This window comes from Pongo pygmaeus, chromosome Y (assembly GCF_028885625.2).
Source record: "Pongo pygmaeus isolate AG05252 chromosome Y, NHGRI_mPonPyg2-v2.0_pri, whole genome shotgun sequence".
Classification (NCBI taxonomy): domain Eukaryota; kingdom Metazoa; phylum Chordata; class Mammalia; order Primates; family Hominidae; genus Pongo; species Pongo pygmaeus.
This window is the reverse complement of record NC_072397.2, coordinates 3,824,456-3,844,629: the sequence shown is the minus strand read 5'-3', so window position 1 is coordinate 3,844,629 and position 20,174 is coordinate 3,824,456. Positions and strand designations below refer to the sequence as shown.

General features: G+C 36.1%; 1 protein-coding gene across 5 annotated transcripts in view; it reads right to left on the bottom strand.

The window, feature by feature from the left end:
• USP9Y (ubiquitin specific peptidase 9 Y-linked) overlaps positions 1 to 20,174 on the bottom strand; it is a 199,623-nt gene that overhangs the window by 123,205 nt on the left and 56,244 nt on the right. For all 5 annotated transcript variants that reach the window (XM_063660974.1, XM_063660973.1, XM_063660976.1 and 2 more), the window contains 7 exons: positions 18,579 to 18,691; positions 17,019 to 17,237; positions 11,707 to 11,822; positions 11,241 to 11,492; positions 10,941 to 11,079; positions 9,180 to 9,332; positions 7,854 to 7,958 (listed from right to left, as the gene is read on the bottom strand). In XM_063660974.1, the coding sequence (XP_063517044.1) occupies positions 7,854 to 7,958; positions 9,180 to 9,332; positions 10,941 to 11,079; positions 11,241 to 11,492; positions 11,707 to 11,822; positions 17,019 to 17,237; positions 18,579 to 18,691 (1,097 nt within the window). The remainder of the gene's footprint in view (positions 1 to 7,853; positions 7,959 to 9,179; positions 9,333 to 10,940; positions 11,080 to 11,240; positions 11,493 to 11,706; positions 11,823 to 17,018; positions 17,238 to 18,578; positions 18,692 to 20,174) is intronic.

Below are 20,174 nucleotides of genomic sequence, written 5' to 3'. Positions count from 1 at the left end.
CCTGATGTTTTTCTCTTTATAGATCTTGTTTTTCTGCAAAAGGTTCTTCGTCAGTCAACTTTTTTCACTCTGTCTTGCCACTCTTGGTGCATGCATGAAAGACCCTAGAATGACTTCTGGTGGCCTGGGACTCCTTGAGAAAACAGATAAGGTGCAACAGATCCCATTTGGGGAGAAATTTCTGTTTTCCTCATGCAACCCCTGTAATTAGAGGTGTTAAGTCTCTAATCTGTCTTTGTCTTCCAGCTACACTTGTTTACTAGGCACAGGAAAGTGTATTCCTAGCCCTGCTCTTAAAAGGGCTCCACTCTAAGCTGTTGGATCTTCTTCTGTCTGTGCTGTCATGTATGTGATATGTATGTAATATCTATAAAAAGAGCTCTAATTAATTGGCCTAAGTAAATAAGCACTTAAATACTTGTAAGGAAAAAGCAAAAGCTGTGGCACCTTTCAGTTCACATGACTTTCATCTTTAAAAATAAAAACATTCTGGGCCAGGCATGGTGACTCACGCCTGTAATCCCAGCACTTTGGTAGACTGAGGCAGGAGGATCACAAGGTCAGGAGATCAAGACCACCCTGGCTAACATGGTGAAATCCCGTCTCTACTAAAAATACAAAAACTTAGCTGGGCGTGGTGGTGGGCGCCTGTAGTCCCAGCTACTCGCGAGGCTGAGGTAGAAGAATAGCGTGAACCCGGGAGGCGGAGCTTGCAGTGAGCCAAGATCAGGCCACTGTACTCCAGCCTGGCCAACAGAGCGAGACTCGGTCTCAAAAAAAAAAAAATTCCTAGAGTTACCATTTTGACATCTAATTGAAACTACTGGAAATAGGTCTACATGCAAGGTATATAAAAACAGTAAAATATGTTTTTAGTAAAAGATTGTAAGAAGGCAAGGAAATGTACATTGTGCCTAAGAATAAAGGACTGTCTTAAATTAGATAAACTGGAAGGTTTAAGCAAACTGAAAAAGATAGCAAAAATTAATCTTACAAAGGAAACTCTGTGTATGAACATATTAACTACATTTAAAAGGGTATTTATGTTGTTTTTTTTCTGTAAATTAAACATTGAAATAAAGCACAACAAGGTTTTCTTAAGATCCCAATCTGCTCTTTAGCAAAACTTGTAAAGGGTTATAACAGGTTTGCAAAAATCTCACCTCATGGTCAAACTGGTTAAAATTGAATAGGAGTGCCTATAAGGTTTCATTAAAAATTGAGGCTAAATAAATTAATAGTAAACTAATGCAAGGGTGAATTTTAACTTTCTCTCTTCAACAGGATTTCCATGTAATAATAAAGGCTGATGGGATAACCATATGGGATATCCAAGATTCTAGTGCTGGAATATGTGCTGTTAATCGCAATTAAGGTTGTTATGTTGGGTTATTTTAAGCCATGGAAATAATCACATTTGTCAATCATGTTCCTGACTGTAACCACCTTGGACATTTTGTCTTTACAATTGTTGTCTTGCTTGAATCTTCTTCTTCAAAAAATAGTTTATAATCAGCTATGGAACTTTACCAGGTACTCTCAAATGCAGGTTTCTCATAACAGAAAAATGTACAGGACTTACGAAAAGCTGAAATGTTTACAAATATCAAGCAGAACAAGAGTTAACAGAATGGACTGAACTAATAGAAAACTAAAGCAATCTTTCTGGTTTATGCTTGCAACAGTGCTGATCCTTATTTTGTTTTTCAGAGTCAAGGAAACTCGTCTTGAGCTAGCTACAGACTTTAACAACTGAGTAAGGTATACTCTTGTGAACAAGGTTTAGAGCATGTTTGTTTCTTTCTGCCTGGTTCCTTTAAAATTCAGAAACTGGTTGTAAGTATTCTTGACTTATGACAATATGGTTGTTTGCATCAGTGCAGTAAGAATCTATTTTATTTTGCACACAATTGGAAAAACTGGTTGTTTTACTAAGGCTTTGGCTGGAAGGTGTGTTTCCACTGAAGGAGTCAGTCTTGACTTGCACAGCCAATAAAAGCCCTTTGGGAAAAGTGGCCTCACACCTTGTTTACACAGCTTCCATACAAGCTTCCTAACTTGTGGTGAGTATTGAATTTCACTTTCTCACAGCCCTGGATCACTATGCTCTTGGAACCTCAAGAAAAGAGAAGTTTACCTAACTCACAGGTATCTGAGGGTACAAACCCATGGCTGAGCTCAGCTTCAAAGTCCCATCTGAGATTCCTTGTGGAAGAAAGTTCCATCAAAGCCTATCTAAAAGGCCTGTGTAAAAATAATTATTCTTCCTGCACTTTATGCAAATCTCAGACCAATTTTAAAACTAAAGTCTATTTTGCAAACAACTCAGTCTTATTTAACAGAAATGAGGGCTGGAATTTGTTTTTAACAGAAATGAGGGCTGGAATTTGTTTTTAACAGAAATGAGGACTGGAAAGAGGGAAATTATGTTCCAAACTTATCACATATCTGTCATGGACTTCTAGTTTCATTAGTAGTTTTTATGTTCTTGCCTACATTTTAAACTAACATTGCTTATTCCTGTAAACTAACCAGCCATCTCTGGCTGCAGCTCAAAGAAAACAGAAAGAGATATGTAATGTAAAAATCCGGAACAATGTTCTCGTTCAGGGCGATTATCCTACAAATGCTGCCAAGTAACCTGTAACCCAGAGGTTTCCGTTTTGGGAAAGTAAGACCAAGGAAGCTCAACAAAGCCAAGCCCCATGCACCCAAAATCTTAACAGGCATAGTTACAGCCACCAGTTATCAGGGCACGTCAACAGCCTCAGGATTTTAATGCTGTCTTTCCCCACTTCTTGTCTCATTTTAACACATGTCCACTAGTAACCCAAATTGTTTCATTTCACTTAGAGGCTATCAAGCTCCAAATGGTAATGCAAATGGAACCAGGCATAAACATTCCTTTCATCTGAGTTGCTTAAACCATCTCCTGTAGGAATCCTAGCTTCTGTTCTCCACACAATGCCTCTCTCCAGCAGGAATTAACCAGAAAGATCAATGCCCAATCTTCCTAACAGCAGTTAGGGTTTCCACTCTGGAAGCAGGGAATGAGGTAGAAGCGAAGGAAAAATCAGTTTGGAAAAACTCAGGCTGCACCTGCACATAGATAAGCAACTTTGTATAATTCACCAGCTCCCAGGAAAAAGTTTTTCAGGCATGTAAATGGTAAGAACTTACACAGGGAGGTGAGGGGTTTATCTAAAACAAACCCTCAGTTATACCAAGAAGAGAAGTGGCACTTTGTGCTTGCCTAGAGACATACCCACAACTGCTTAAGATAAGGGGAGTTGCACAGACAGCTTTACTGATAATAGAAGTTATTCAAACTGCTACAGAGATGAGAAGAGCTTCTTATAAAAGCTGTTAAATTCAGCTATAACCCAGCAATCCACTCAGACTGCTCTCTGCTGAAGAGAGCTTTTTCTTTCACTTATTAAATTTTCACTCCAATCCCACCTTTGTGTCCACGTTCCTTAATTTTCTTGGACAAAGGACAAAGAACCTGGGGTACTCATAGACAATGAGAAACTGCTACATTAAGGTTCATTAGGGAGACTGCAACATTTCCACATTTCATCTCACCTAGAGAAATAAGCATTACATTAAAACACAAAGTAAAAACAAAAACAAACAAACCAAAAACCCTGCCCCCCAAGGTTCACAGCAGTTTATAATAGCCCCAACCTGGATATAATACAGATGTCCATTCATGGTGAGTAGTTCATACCATGAGTACTACTCGTCAATACAGGGCCTAAAGTGAATATCTGAAATCCAAATGCTCCAAAATCTGAAACTTTCTGCATGGTGACATGATGCTCAAAAGACATGCTCCTTAAAACAGTCTGGGCCAGGCATGGTGGCTCACGCCTGTAATCCCAGCACTTTGGGAGGCTGAGGCAGGCGGATCACAAGGTCAGGAGATCAAGACCATCCTGGCTAGCACAGTGAAATCCTGTCTCTACTGAAAAAAATACAAAAAAGTTAGCCGGGCATGGTGGCAGGCACCTGTAGTCCCAGCTACTCAGCTACTCAGGAGGCTGAGGCAGATGAATGGTGTGAACTCGAGAGGCAGAGCTTGCAGTGAGCTGAGATCGTGCCACTGCCCTCCAGCCTGGGCAACAGAGCGAACTCCATCTCAAAAAACAACAACAACAAAAACATTCTGAATTTTAGATTTTTAATGTAGAGATGCTCAAGTAGTCAGTATGAGGCAAATGCTCCAAAAAAAAAAAAAAATCCAAAATACTTCTGGTACTAAGCATTTCAGATAAGGGATACTCAACCTGATAGATACATACTATACATCATTCTAGTGAGCCTGCAAACAATTAAATAGAATGAAAAAAAAACTAACCTCAAAAGACTATATTGTGTTCAATTCCAGTTAGTACATGTTTAAAGTAAAACCAAAAGCAAAAGACCTTTAGAAATCGAGCCGACTGGCGGTCTGGTTAGTTGCCAGGGGTTAAGAAGGAAGTTGGGGCAGAAGGCAAGTGGGTGTTGCAATAAAAGGGCACCATGATGAATCCTTGTGGTGACACAGATGTTCAGTATCTTGATGGAAACAATGTCAAAATCTTGGTAGTGATCAAAATCTTGGTTGCAGTGATTTTTAAAGATGTTAACACTAGGAGTAACAAGGTAAAGAATATATGGGATTTTCTGCATTACTTCTTAACATGGTACGTGAATCTACAATCTTCTTAACATAGAAAATTAATTTATTAAAGTAAAACAGTGTTCTAAATGCCCAGCAATACAGAGGAAGCTATATGTAGTATTTTATTAGCAGTTATTGTGAGAGGTGAAGCCAGCTGAGCTTCTAGTTTGGATGGGGACTTGGAGAACTTTGGTGTCTAGCCAACGGTTTGCAAATGCACCAATCTGCACTCTGTGTCTAGCTAAAGGATTGTAAACACACCAATCAGCACTCTGTAAAATCAAACCAATCAGAACTCTGTGTCTAGCCAAAGGACTGTAAACACACCGGTCAGTACTCTAAAATGGATCAATCAGCACCCTGTAAAATGGACCAATCAGAGTTCTATAAAATGGACCAATCAGCAGGATGTGGGCAGGACCAAATATGGGAATAAAAGCTGGCCACCCAAGTCAGCAGCAGCAACCCGCTCGGGTCTCCCTCTACCCAGTGGAAGCTTTGTTCTTTCGCTCTTCACAGTAACACCTGCTGCTGCTCACTCTTTGGGTCTGCACTACCTTTATGAGCTGTTAACACTCACTGTGAGGGTCTGTGGCTTCATTCTTGAAGTCAGCGAGACCAAGAACCCACTGGAAGGAATAAATTCTAGACACACTAGAACTAAAGAACTGAAATCCACTTAAATGTCCAATAATAGGAGAAAGGACTACATCACCTTAACCTAGTAACTGTACAGCAATTTAAAATGATAAATACAGAATTTCTTAGGAAGACAACTGTAACACTTGCTTTTAATTCCCTCTGGTGTCCACAAAATTCCCACTGAAATAACAAAAGGAATACAGAAACTGCTAACAAAATAGCAAATGATGAATATTATTACAAGAACAAAAAAATGTAAGGAGGCAACTATAGAATCAAAGAGGAGTGATTAAAAGACAGAAAACCATACAGTGAGGAATGTAGTTGGATCCTGATTCAAACAAACAGTTAATAAAACCTATGAGAAACTATTTGTGATACAGTTTGGACAATAAGCATTTAGATACATAAAAACTGTTAGAAAACAAAGTAGGACAACTACTGGACAGGGAAAATAGACATATTCTAAGAAGGAAGTTAGAACAGCTCAAAGACCTGTAAAAATGTACAATCTCAGTATCTAGAAATATTAAAACTGATGACCACAAAGAGAATCTCATAACCATGGGACTTTCAAAAATTAAAAATTATGCCAAAAATAAATGTTGGCAAGCACTGAAAATTAGTACCAACACCTCAGAAGACAAAGGCTTACTTAGAATTCAAATCTTTATCACCTAGAGTTTGAGCAAGCACATTAACTACATGTAACTAAGAAGAAAGATAAAACTTGGAAGCATCCAGCTGCAGCCTACAAAGAACTGATAATTGGCATATACTCATTGCCTCCTTAAAAGCACCTTAACAAAAACCTTTGAAGACACACTGGCATGCTGTGTAAGAACTGCCAGATTTATCAACACCTCAAAAAAGCAATGCTAGTCACTGAATAACAGACTTTTGACAAACAACAGATAAGCCAAAGAGCAATACAGAAATGACAGATTTTTTTTTTCTTTTGAGACAGTCTCCCTCTGTTACCCAGGCTGGAGTGCGGTGGTGTGATCTTGACTCACTGCAACCCCTGCCTCCCAGGTCCAAGAGATTCTCCAGAGTAACTGGGATTATAGGCATGCACTACCATGCCCAGCTAACTTTTTGTATTTTTAGTAGAGGTAGGGTTTCATCATGTTGGCCAAGGTGGTCTCGAACTCCTGACCTCATGTGAGCCACCCTCCTCAGTCTCCCAAAGTGCTGGGGTTACAGGCGTGAGACACCAGATAATAGTGTCTCACGCCAGATAATAAATTTTTTATTTTAATTATCTTAAAGTCACATTGAGAATTTATGACTTAAAAAGGAGAGGGAGAAAAAAAAAAAAAGAAACTGACACCAGATCCTCCCTCCATCTATCATTATGGCTGTCTTGGTGCATCACTGTTTCAGAAGTTATCTCAGTACTAAAAGCAATAGGAAATAAAGAGTATCAAATATAACTTCTCAATATTGATGTCCTTGCCTACCTTTGATATACTTCCAACAGATTAAAACATATAGTCATCTCAAACAAATTCTTATTATGCTGACATGATTAAAAGTCTAGTCCCTTTATGTGGTAATTCTGATTGAACACATCTGGGGTGTAAGTCAGAATTCAAAGTGTAACACTTGTAAAACTATTATCCAGGCCACTTCTAACTTCTTGTCCATCATTTTCTTCCTTTTCTCTATATGCTCCATAAGGTCAAGATCCATCTATGTGCTAAATTGTTACAATGTGTTAATTTTCATTGTCACAAAGTGTTCCATAGAAGAGGAGTCTACAGTTTACTTATCCTTTCATAATATATAGACATTTCAGTTGTTTCCTTCAGGTCGGGACTAACAAAACAATCCTGCTAAGATACTGTTGAAAACATTCCTTAGTGAACATATTCAGAAGTTTCTCCAGGGCATATATTCAGAAATAGAATAGCTGGGTGATAGAATGTAAGAATCTACATTTTAAAAGAACAATGCCAACCTATTCTCTCTTGTAATTAACAACTAAAGCTCCCACCAAAAATCTAATTACTATTTTACTGTAATATTTATTCATGAATAATGACACACGGATTTATATTCTTGATCCATAAATTCATCAACCTTAAAAACAAGCTAGACCACTGCGCCAAAATGCCTTTAAAAGTGACATTATGATATGAGAAACCTCTTGCTTTTTGAATTTCATTTCTATATGCCATTTACATAACTCCATAGAACCAGAATGTTTTATGCCTCATTTTCCAATTATTCTCTGCATTTCTACAGTTTATTTTAATCAAAGTCAAAATGAAAATTACCAGTGGAAATGAATTCAAAGAAATAATCTAAGTGAAAAAACATTAAGATTCTGCATTTGTGATGAAAACTATTATAACAAATTATTGTTAAACTCTGATTGGAAGAAACAACAATGACCAATTCTTTTTCATCAGAGATTCTTCCATGAAAATGTTAGTTAAGCACACTAGCTATAAGCAAAAGAAATCTAACTAATTAACTTTACTTAGAATTAACTGGCAATATTTACTATTTGGCAATACTTTACTATTCAAGCTACTACCTTAAAGCAATCAAAAAGATGATCAAGTTGTCCAGGAGAAAAATCCCAAGCCAACTTTGCTAGCAGATCATGTACATTCTTCACAATGGCTTCATGTTTTCCTGCCTGTTGAAAAAACAAAAATAGAATAAATAAAAGCAAACAAAAAAATTATAAACTACTTAAATTTTAATAACAAAAAAATAGTTCTACCACAACAATCTCCATTACTTAATAAACATTCCTACTTCATTTGAGGTAATTAACAGAATTCTTAATATTTGAAATGCTTTAGAACTGTCATTTAATACATGGCAGCTCAGTTTTTTTGGGTACAAATAGTAAACTTCAGAAATTAATATGAAAACTTACTAGATGGTATTTACAAATAAAACTAAGAGAAAAAGAAGTCAAAATATTGGATTGTTTCAAAACTCCAAGCTTAAGTGCTCAATAAAGGCAAGATTAAGTATTTTGTTGTTTCTCTTAAAAAAAGGCAAAAAACAAGCTTTATGAGCCAGTGCCTAACAATAATCCCCAAGTGACCCAGGAGTAGAAACCTGCCATTAAGATAATGTAAAAACATATGCATTAGTATCTCTGAAACCAGGGTTTTATATTATGGAAAGTCAGAATGTTCTGTAATAATCGTACGTTTTTTAAAGTCACAATAATGGAACTCTTGTGACATTTGTTTCTTCTATGCATTACATAGGTTAAAACCTACAAATATAGAATCTTTATCCTCTTCCAATAATTGTTCCATTAATCATAATTATTTTGCTATATAGACCTTTCATTTAAAACCATCTATGGCCAAGTGCAGTGGCTCACACCTGCAATCCCAGCACTTTGGGGGGCCGAGGAGGGTGGATCACGAAGTCAGGAGATCAAGACCATCATGGCTAACAGGGTGAAACCCCGTCTCTTCTAAAAACACAAAAAATTAGCTGGGCCTGGTGGTGGGTGCTTGTAGTCCCAGCTACTCGGGAGGGTAAGGCAGGAGAATGGTGTGAACCCGGGTGGCGGAGCTTGCAGTGAACTGAGATTGCACCAATGCACCCCAGTCGGGGAGACAGAGCGAGATTCCGTCTCAAAAAAAAACACACACACACACACACACACACACACACAAACTACCTATAAGCTGCTACCATGAGTATATACAAAGACAGAAAAATGTTATTTTTTGTTTAAAAATTCTTGATAAGATTTCTCTACATGAACAGCACATGCATTGGTAAAAATTAGGCAATACTAAATTGCTGGCCATTACACAAGGGTTACCAAAAATTTTCTCCTTTTCAGTATCTTTCTTAGAAAATAGCTAGCATCTCACTCTCTTACCTGTGCTGCCCAGATATTATCAAGGTCCTGTAATGTAAGAGCCTTTTCTTTAATCAGAAAACGAAGAATTTTCTCTAGCTTTTCTACATATTGTGGTTGATGAAGACTGTCTTGCAAGACTATGGATAAGATATTATTTTGCTGTATCCATTCCTAAATGTAATACAAAAATTCAATGCAGAAACTAAAAAGAAATTTTTTTAAAAAGCAAAATAAAAATACGTCTCTAACTTCTAAATAACGTTAAGTAGGAATTCAAAAGTCCAAAGTATGTAAACATTCACAAATTACAGCACAGTAGTGTAACATTTAAGTGTTGTGTTAATTCAAAATTAAACACTAAAATAACTTATTTCACAAAATTTGGCATATAAAGTCTTCCCATAGGTTTACTAGATTCACAAATTATAATTCACTAATATAATAAATTACCTTGGTGTTTTAATCTGCAATTAGTATACATTAAAATAAACAATTTTACAGAATTTTACTTCTGCACATAAAGATTCCCATATGTGATACAACAGTACACTTCTCACACTATCCATTGAAAACAATCAGTTTTATATTTCCAATCTTAAGATTCTTCTGTAAAATACAGTAAAAGTGCCACAACAATGTCAAATTTTGCTAAATACTTTTATTGTTGGTGTCTCTCAAGAACCAGTAATAATTCAAGGACTAGTGAATATACTGAGTAATTCTGTTTAACATTCCACAAAGCAGGCAAATTGCATACATAAAACCGACCACCAGCACTAAGCATGAGCATGGGTCTAAGGTAAACACTAGTAATACCACCCAAATGTCCTTAGCATATCTTTTTTCACATTCTAATCCTTTCCACTAGCAACCTGAAGATTATTTTATGGTAAAGATTATTCTACAGAAATGATCTCCACTATGCAAACCACATACACTCAAAAAAAGACTTTTAATACTTTGGTGAAGTATTTGCTATTTATTTCAAAACTAAAGTATATGAAAATATCTATGGTAAACAGTTTCATTACCTGTCAAAATGACATACGTAAGTGATTTTAAAATGAAATTATTAAGAAATTAATCTTACACTTTGGGAGGCTGAGGCGGATAGATCATGAGGTCAGGAGTTCAAGACCAGCCTGACCAAAATGGTGAAACCCCATCTCTACTAAAAATACAAAAATTAGCCAGGCGTGGTTGCAGTCGCCTGTAATCCCTGCTACTCGGGAGGCTGAGGCAGATAATTGCTTGAACCCAGGATGTGGACGTTACAGTGAGTGGAGATCGTGCCACTGCACTTCCAGCCTGGGTGATGGAGTGAGACTTTGTCTCAAAAAAAAAAAAAAACGAAATTAATCTTAATATTCTCAAAATCATGATAAAGCACTACTCAATTATCCCATTAGTTATAATCCCGATTTATTAATCTTCAAACGGAATTAGGAAGTGATCACTACATTAGTTCATTCGCTAGACTGCAGATCCACTCAACACCTCTGAAAATCACATCTTACTATTTCATTTCAACCAAGCCATCTATTTACATCAACAGCTACAGTCAGCAATAATAAATTTACCAGAGAAACAATTAAGTTACCTCAAAAATTTCAAACAACTAATCATTTATTAAACCTTTTATTATTATTATAAAAAGATCTTACAATTAGTAATAAATCTTTCAATTTTAGTTTTGCTATTGTTGCTAACAATAATTGGTAATAATGTAATTTTGCCTAAGCAGTGTCTTATTCACAATAAAAGATTTAAGAGGCTTACTGCCATTCGCTCAGCTGTCAGCCATTCTTCCTCCTCAGGATTACTATGCCGATGAGTATAATATGATACACTAGATATAACCTTATTTATTTCATTCAGTGCATTCATCTTTCCATTAAAAGAGGAAATTTGCAACAATCTATGAGAAAAATTTGGAGTAAAGGTTATAACCTTATTTATTTCATTCAGTGTATTCATCTTTCCACTAAAAGAGGAAATTTGCAACCATAAATGAGAGAAATTTGGAGTAAATGTTATATCAGAATTCACACAAATAATTTAAGGTGGAAAATATCTTACCTGAGTATCATCTTTAACCTAAAAATTTCCAAATTTTTTATAGTCTCATCTTGTCCTGAAATTCTTGAAGCTAAGTTCTTCAAAGATTTAATAATCATTGAAAGGGCATCATTTTTGGCTTCATTCTTTGCTTCTTTTTTCAGTTCTTCATCAGTTAAGTTTTCCAATAAATGTGGAACTATTTCTATAACTGGAATGAAGTACTTTTTCACTGTATGTTGACTGAGAAACTCATAGCATTGTCCAAATGGTCTGAAATACGAAGGACACAAAACCTCTGTAACATTCACGTTTTTTAAAAGAACTAAAGTTGCCAATTGGTTTCAACACTTAAGACCAGACAAAAACAGGTCCTCATTTTACAATGAGACACAACCCACACTGAAAACATGAAACAATGATTTTTAAGTAAATAAAATAGTAATTTGTATAATGCACAGAATATTCACATGAAAACATAACTTACTTAATAAGAGCTGCAATTATTTGAACATTTAATGCTGATCCATTAAAAAAACGATCATGCAAAATCTGGAACCCATTTAAAGTGCCAAATTTATTGATGAGATCCACTAGCCAACCCTGTAATACAGTTAATAATAAAAATTAATTGCCCCTTTCAGAAAATGTTACTATTTGAAATGCATTTGTGTGAAGCATACTAGAAACGGAAAATTTAATAAAAAATTATACTAAGTTATCTTTAAAAAGAGTACAAGACATGTGTATTATATATACTTACAAAGATTTAAACCTTTTATATTGTATTTTGTTTTCTGTATCCTTTTAGCTGGACACAGCATAAGCAGAAATTATGTCATAGTTCATGGGGACACAACTGGTATTGTTTATATCTCATGTAACTGGTACAAGTAAGAATCAGGTAAAGGTTGTATATCTAAAAACATTTCTAAACATTAAGATGCAATATGAATTAATGACTTCAGAAGTTATGAAAAGAATGAATAAGAATTAAGAAATAAGGTAAAATGAAAGATTTTTATACCTTGTTTTCTAGAGCCAAGTTTTAGGAAAAAAATCAAAAAGGGGGAGTACAGAACAAAGAGAACAAAGGATGTTTTACTGCCAACCTTTTCTTCTTCTTCTTTTTTTTTTTTTTTTTTTTTTTTGGAGACAGAGTCTTGCTCTGTCACCCAGGTTGGAGTACAGTGGCATGATCTCAGCTCACTGCAACCGCTGCCTCCCAGGTTCAAGCGATCCTCTGGCCTCAGCCTCCTGAATAGCTGGGATTACAGGCACCCGCCAATACACCCAGCTAATTTTTGTATTTTTAGTAGAGATGGGGTTTCACCATGTTGGCCAGGCTGGTCTTGAACTCCTGACCTGAGGTGATACACCCACCTTGGACTCCCAAAGTGCTGGGATTATAGGCATGAGCCACCATGTCTGACCATACTACCAATCTTGAGAGAAATAATTTCTCCAGTTTAAACAGAAAAACATATTCACGACATGTGGAAAATGTGAAACAAAAAATAACTTTTAAAGAATACACTGGTATAACTCTAACGCTAGGTTTGATATGATGAAAAACTGAATTTTAAAACCTTTGGTAAATATATTTCTGAATGAATTTACTACAATATTATATTTTCCTATCTTTTTATTATTTAGTTTTAAAAAGTCAGTTCATGGAGTGACATCAGCAAGATTGTGGACTAAAACACTCCAATGCCTGGTTTCTGTTAAAAGAAAAAACTTCACTGCAATTCTGAAAATCAGTCAAAAGTATACAGCTATCAAGAAAATGCCCAGTTCAAGAAAAAGCCATATTCAAAGGGAATAGGCAATTTTGTGTTATTTCACTCATCCTTGCCCACTCCCTTCCTACCAAGGTACAGTTTGCGGAACCAGTGATCTGATCACCAGTTCTGTATGAACTGGAGGAATCAAGAGGGCTGGATTTACAACATTCTAAATGTGTCTGCAGGCTGCCTATGGGATTAGTCTCTGTATACTCAACCTGAAGGGCAAGGGGCCAACAGTGGCTTAAAACTCTGACTAGGAGAAGCCATGGGAAGACAATTTGTAAAGTCTCCAAGGGAATTACAAACCTGTAGACTACCGAGGCAAACTACTGAATGAAGAATGCAACACGACAGGTAAGGCAGCAAAAATAAGAAGAGGTGAGGCTCATGGAGGAATTGGGAAATTTTTACAGCAACCATCATGGAACGGAATAACCAGAACCATGTGAAATATATGGGTAAAAAAGACTCATGGAAAGTCTCAAGAAAGACAAATAACTAGAAAAGGTTAAAGCAGGCTTTAAGCCTGCAAGGAGAGCTGATTAATAAAGGCATTCCCTTGTACCAAGCCAGTTCACAAAGACTGGGGAATGTAAGTGCTTTCTCTAATCCTCAGAATGACTCGGCAGGCCCGTCACAGTGGCTCATGCCTGTCATACCAGCACTTTGGGAGGCTGAGGCGGGTGGATCCCCTGAGGTCAGAAGTTCAAGACGTGCCTGGTCAACATGGTGAAACCCCTGGCTAAATATACAAAAATTAGCTGGCATGGTGGTGGGTGCCTGTAAACTCAGCTACTCGGGAGGCTGAGACAGGAGAATCGCTTGAACTCGGGAGGCAGAAGTTGCAGCGAGCCGAGATCATGCCATTACACTCCAGCCTGGGCAATAAGAGTGAAATCTGGTCTTAAAATAATAATAATAATATAAAAATACAAAAAATTAACTGGGCGTAGTGTTGGGAGCCTGTAATCCCAGCTACTTGGGAGGCTGAGACAGGAGAATTGCTTGAACCCAGGGGGCAGAGATGGTGCCATTGCACTCCAGGCTGGGTGACAGAGCAAGGCTCTATCTCAAAACAAAAAACAAAAAAAAGATGACACAGCATACAAAAAGTAGACAAGATAAAATAAATCTCCAGAAACTGTCCTTGGAGAAACACAGCCAGACTCACTTGACAAACACTTTAAAATATCAGCGCAGTGTCTCACGCCTTTAATCACAGCACTTTGGGAGGCCGAGGCTGGCGGATCGCCTGAGATCAGGACTTCAAGACCAGCCTGGCCAACATGCTGAAACCCCATCTCTACTAAAAATACAAAAACTAGCTGGGCATGGTGGTGCACGTCTGTAATTCCAGCTACGCAGGGCCAGGGGGAGCTGAGGCAAAAGAATCGCTTAAACCAGGGAGGCAGAGGTTGAAGTCAGCCAAGATTGCACCACTGCCCTCCAGCCTGGGAGACAGAGCAACACTCTGTCTCAAAAAATATATAAAATAAAATAAAAAAATTTAAGAAAAAGTAAAATATGCCTAACGAACTAATGAAAAAGGAGGCTAAAGAAAATTAGAAAAATGATACACAAATAAAATGAACATGTCAACAGAGAAAAAAAATAATACAGAATCAGGGCTGGGCACAGTGGCTTACTCCTATCATCCCAGCACTTTGGGAGGCCAAGGCGGGCAGATCATCTGAGGTCAGGAGTTTGAGACCAGCCTGACCACCATGATGAAACCTCTTTTCTACTAAAAATACATAAATTAGCCGGGTATTGTGGTGAGCACCTGTTAACCCCAGCAGCTATGGAGGCTGAGGCACAGGACAGGAGGCAGAGGTTGCAGTGAGCTGAGATCATGCCGCTGCACCCCAGCTTGGGTGACAGAGCAAGACTCTGTCTCAAAAACAAAAACAAACAAACAAAAAAGAACTACAAAAAGGATAACAAAATAAACCCAAAGACAGCAGAAGAACAGAAATGCAAGAGATTAGCAAATACAGCAGAAAAACAACAAAACCAAAATTTGGTTCTTGAAAAAATAAAGAAATTGCCAAACCTCTAGGCAGTTTAACTAAGAAAAAGAGAGAAGACTCAAATAACTAATAGCAGATACAAAAGAGGAGACATTACTATGTATATTATAGAAATAACCAGCTGAGAGTATGAAGAATCACTGCATCCTAAAAAACTGGATAACCTAGATAGGAGGACAACTTTATAGAAATACACAATCTACCCAAGACGCAACCATGAAGAAATAGAAAATCTGAACAGGCCCATAACTAATCAGACAGAATCAGCAATCAAAAATACACCCATAAAGAAAGCCCAAACAAAACCCAATCACTTCACTGAAGAATTCTACCAAACACTTAAAGAATTAACACCAATCATCTTCACACTCTTCCAAAAAACTGAGGAGGAAAGAACATATCCAAACTCATCTGTGAAGACAGCATTACCCTGACATCAAAACAAGACAAAGAAACTACAAAAAAAAAAACCGTACACACTAATCTCCCTTATAAATATTGATGCAAAATTCCGCAATGCTATACTAGCAACAAAATTTAAAACATATTAAAAAGATTATATACATGACCAAGTTATTTTTTTCCTAGAATGAAACACACTTCAACATACAAGTATCGATCGATACGACACACAATCTTAAGAGAATGAAAGGAAAAAAAAAATCACATGATCATCGCCATCAATGCCGAAAAAGCTTTGACAAAATTTACCACCACAAAGATAAAAAAACTAAACAAATGAGGAATAGAAATAATTGACATTAACATAATAAAGACTTTATGTAAAAAGCTCTTGGCTAACATCATATTCTATGATGAAAGACTGAAAAACAGCAGATCAGGAACAACCAAGAACGCCTCCTTTTGCTACTTCTATTCAATATACTAATTAAGTCCTCCTACCTGTGGAAATAACACAAGAAAAAGCAGTAACAGGATTTATCCAATTTGAACCAATGGGAAAGAAAAAAGTAAATTATTTCTATTCACAAAAATTTTATACTGTATCATTTTATCTTTTTGGATTCTTTGAGTTTGTGTGTTTGTGTGTGTGTGTGTGTGAGCACATGCACATGTGCATATGCAGTATACTTGCCAAAGCCATGTTCTATTTTCTTTTTCTATTGCTGGTTAAGTTTTTTTCATGCGCTAAATATTAATTGAATTTAATATGATCAAACTGACTTTGAGATATGAAATAGCCACTACAGTAATATTAAAGATACTGACACATTAAAGTGAAAATACACAAAACTGGGTGACTTTTCCATAGCCTTGACTGCAAGTGCAGTGGTTTTGGCTGTTTTTTTCTTTTTTTGGCTTTTTGATGTATAATTAGATTTTGTTTTCTTCTATCCCACCTCCTTGAGAAAAATTTTAATTCTGGCGAGTATAAAGCAGATCTAACTTCCCTTTGAGGTACAATTACAAAGATTACTTACATGATCCAAGATTTAGCTGTTGAACACTGAACCATCTTCTCCTAAGAAAATTAGGCATTACAAGAAATGCCTAATGGTATGTCATGAAAGCAAAATGGTACAATTTTTAAATCTCACTGAGTTTACACAGTCTGTAAATATACGTAAGTATTCTGCTGTTTTAAAAAATATATACACACAGTACAAACAAAGAACAGTCCATGCTTATTTGCAGTAATTAGAGTCTCTAAAGTAGCTGTGAACAATGAATTAGCAAATACTGACTTCTCCTCACAGAAACACAACGCTATGCTCCAAGGAGCATATTCGACCAATCAATACATAATAAGCCCTGTTCAGGCATGAGTTACATGGTTATTGATCGTGAGTTCAAGGTTATACATATTAAATAATAGGTCTTTAAACAGAAACCCAAAAAAAAGAAGATTATGTATTGACTTGATCATTATTTAAAGAGAGGTTCACATCACTAATGGTCTGTGGCAAATGCAAACAAAAAAATTAATGTTTAATCTTGAAAATAACAAACCAACACACTTTTGGTGATCGAGGATCTGAAGAACGAGCAAATAATTCATCTTCTGACAACTGAGCATTTGAGGAAATTAATTCACATGGACGTGTACCATTGTAGATATGAAACTTGCAATGAGGATTTAAGGCCATGGCGAGAAGTTCTAGAAGTGGAAACCAATCTTGGGACAACTTGGCCACACAAAGCTCCACTAGGCGATGAGTATTGTTAATAATACATCTCTGTTACATGGATAGGATATAATACAGTTTATAATAAGAACACATTGCAATTTCAAACACATTTAATTTTTATTAATAATCTCCATTTTTCTGCACTGGTCATCTTATTTCTGCTTAATTTCACTAATATCATGATCAAAGTAATACACTGGTAAAGATAAATTAATACTTATTTCATAAATTTGTGCTTAATTTCAAAAGCTATTTGAGAAATGTTACAAATAAAGTAGGTACCACAGTTTGTCTATTTCTGCTTTATGTCCACAGGACACACAAACTGTCACTTTTCTCTCTGGAATCTGTACTTTAGAGGAAACATTTAAAGTTTTGTTATGAACATCTCAACTCAAAAGTCACATATTTTCAAAATTTCATTTTCCACACCTACGAAAAAGTTACAGGTCAATTCCGAGCTGCTAGCATATGTATGCCATGGTCATTTGTGGAAAATGTCTAAGTTGTATTTTTTAGGTTAAGGTCATCAGAAAGTATATATTTGATTCATAACTTTTAGTTAACTGCATATTCTAAAAAAGAACCAGAGGCCTGAAGTATATACAGTACTTCAGTAAAGATACTTGCTTTTTTGTCATTTTTTAAATCTCTGAAATATGAAGGTATCTTATGATAGAATCAAGATACCTGGCAGACTGCAATATATACCTAGGTACTAGACTTGCAGTATTACCTGAGATTACTTGTGTTTCCTTTTACCTGTCACTTGAAGATTCTACTAATCTGAGAATGTATTAAAGTCTATTTGACTTTTTTGGCATCAAAATTCTAAGTCTGAACTCGTATCACAAAATTGTGTGAGTACTGGTTTCTGGTCTAAATTTCCAAGACGGTCTTCTGTCTCTACCAATCTTCTTTCTTTCATTCTCTGCACATTACATAACTGACTTTAGAACTATTATACTCTGGAATATAGTTTCTTTGCTTTACATTTGTGCATAGTGAGTTTCTTTACCATTTACATTTGCACTGAAATTATACCCTTTGTTATCCCAGCTACACTTAGAGTCTGCTTAAATATTTTTTATCTCAAGTGGTACAAAATAGTAGTGCCTCTTCCAATCAATACTATCATGCATTTGATGAAATACACTGTATTGTGTGTAAGGTTACAAGGTCGTTGAAATTTCAGGGGACAGGTTAAACTAAGGTTTACTAAATCAAAACCGCAAGCTCATTCTTAAAGACCATGCTAACCTTCAATTACGCAGTATGTATCAGCAGACTTGATATGTTAATATGTTACGCACAGAAGTATTTTTCAAAAACAAACCCACAGGAATCACCATGTAAATCTGAGTCCCAGAAATGAAATACAAGACTCACATGAATTTCAAACTTCCAGCCACTCACGGCCTCATCCATAAGAATTTTAGTGAAAGATATTGTTAGTCCATCTCGAAAAAAACGTTGGCATGCTTCACTTTTAACATCAAGGCCTAAAAAAAGAGCCAAACAAAGAATGTTAAAAAAAAATTATTTGGCCAATTATGATTAAACATAGTAAATTGCTAGAAACTATTATGGTCTCCAATTCACAAATAGTGTTGTGGCTTTTGAAATGAGACATGACATTATAAGATGTTAAAAAGGTGAAAAAAATGGGATTTCAGAAAAAGGAATGAAATATAATATTCAGTAAATTTTAGAAACAGTTGTATAGACTACATCAAATCAAGTAATGTAACTAATTGAAACAGCTTGAAAATATTTATGACATCAAACTTAAAGAATGTTCACTAGTAGACAGGGAATTGAACCATTTCACAGCATTTTAATTACTGAAATACAGTAAAAAAACTGAAAATTAAAAAAATCTGATTTTCCCGGTAAATTGCCCATTTATCATCAAATTTAAGAGGTGAATCCTGTTTCTTTTTTCTTTTTACCTTTATCTGATTTAAGAAAAGCAAGATCCATGTGCCTCTATCAAAAAAGAAAACTTGCAACTGTTTTCTTTTAAAACACAGTCTTGCTCTATTTCCCAGACTGGAGTACAGTGGCACAATCTTGGCTCACTGCAATCTCCACTTCCCAGGTTTAAAAAATTCTCCTGCCTCGGCCTCCAAGTAGCTGAGATTATCGGCATGCACCACCATGCCTGGCTACTTTTTGTAGTTTTAGTACAGATAGGGTTTTGCCATATTGGCCAGGTTGGTCTCAAACACCTGACCTCAGGTGATCTTCCCGCCTCGGCCTCCCACAGTGCTGGGATTACAGGGATTACAGGATCACTGCACCCAGCCAGAAAACCTGTAACTCTTAAAGCAACTCAGAACATATTAAATATGTACAAGGAGATATATTTTTATTTGAATTATATACATACTACTCTATCATTTAAACTAGTTTAATCTTACAGTAATCATGATCTCAGAAAAAAATAACAGAGGAAACGTCCCTGCAAATGACATACATCCACTGAATATCAATGCTATGAAATGAAATACCATTTCCAGTTTTTGTTCATTTTGTAGTGTTAGACCCTAGAACATACCTAGTACAGAAGTCCTTGACATTTGCTCAATTAATGAATAAATATGCAATCAACAAAAGAAATTTAAATGAGGAGAAATATTTTCAATCTGGTAAAATATTTTCAGAGGTCACTAGATCACATATTGGTAAGATCAATAAAACAACATAACAGTCGTTAAATGACTGTAAGATAGTTATTAGTTAAATGAAATTATCAACACCACCACACAGTCAGACTCCGCAACAGAAACACTTTAAAGGATACCAAAGGAATTAAAAATTTGTCTAACAACACTGACAGTTAAGTTCCTGTTGAATGACACAAAAATTAAATACTTCTGACCTTTCTTACAGCTTTCAAGTCCTTAAAAAAATACACTGTATTTGCCGGGGGTGCTGGCTCAGGCCTGTAATCTCAGCACTTTGGGAGGCAGAGGCGGGCGG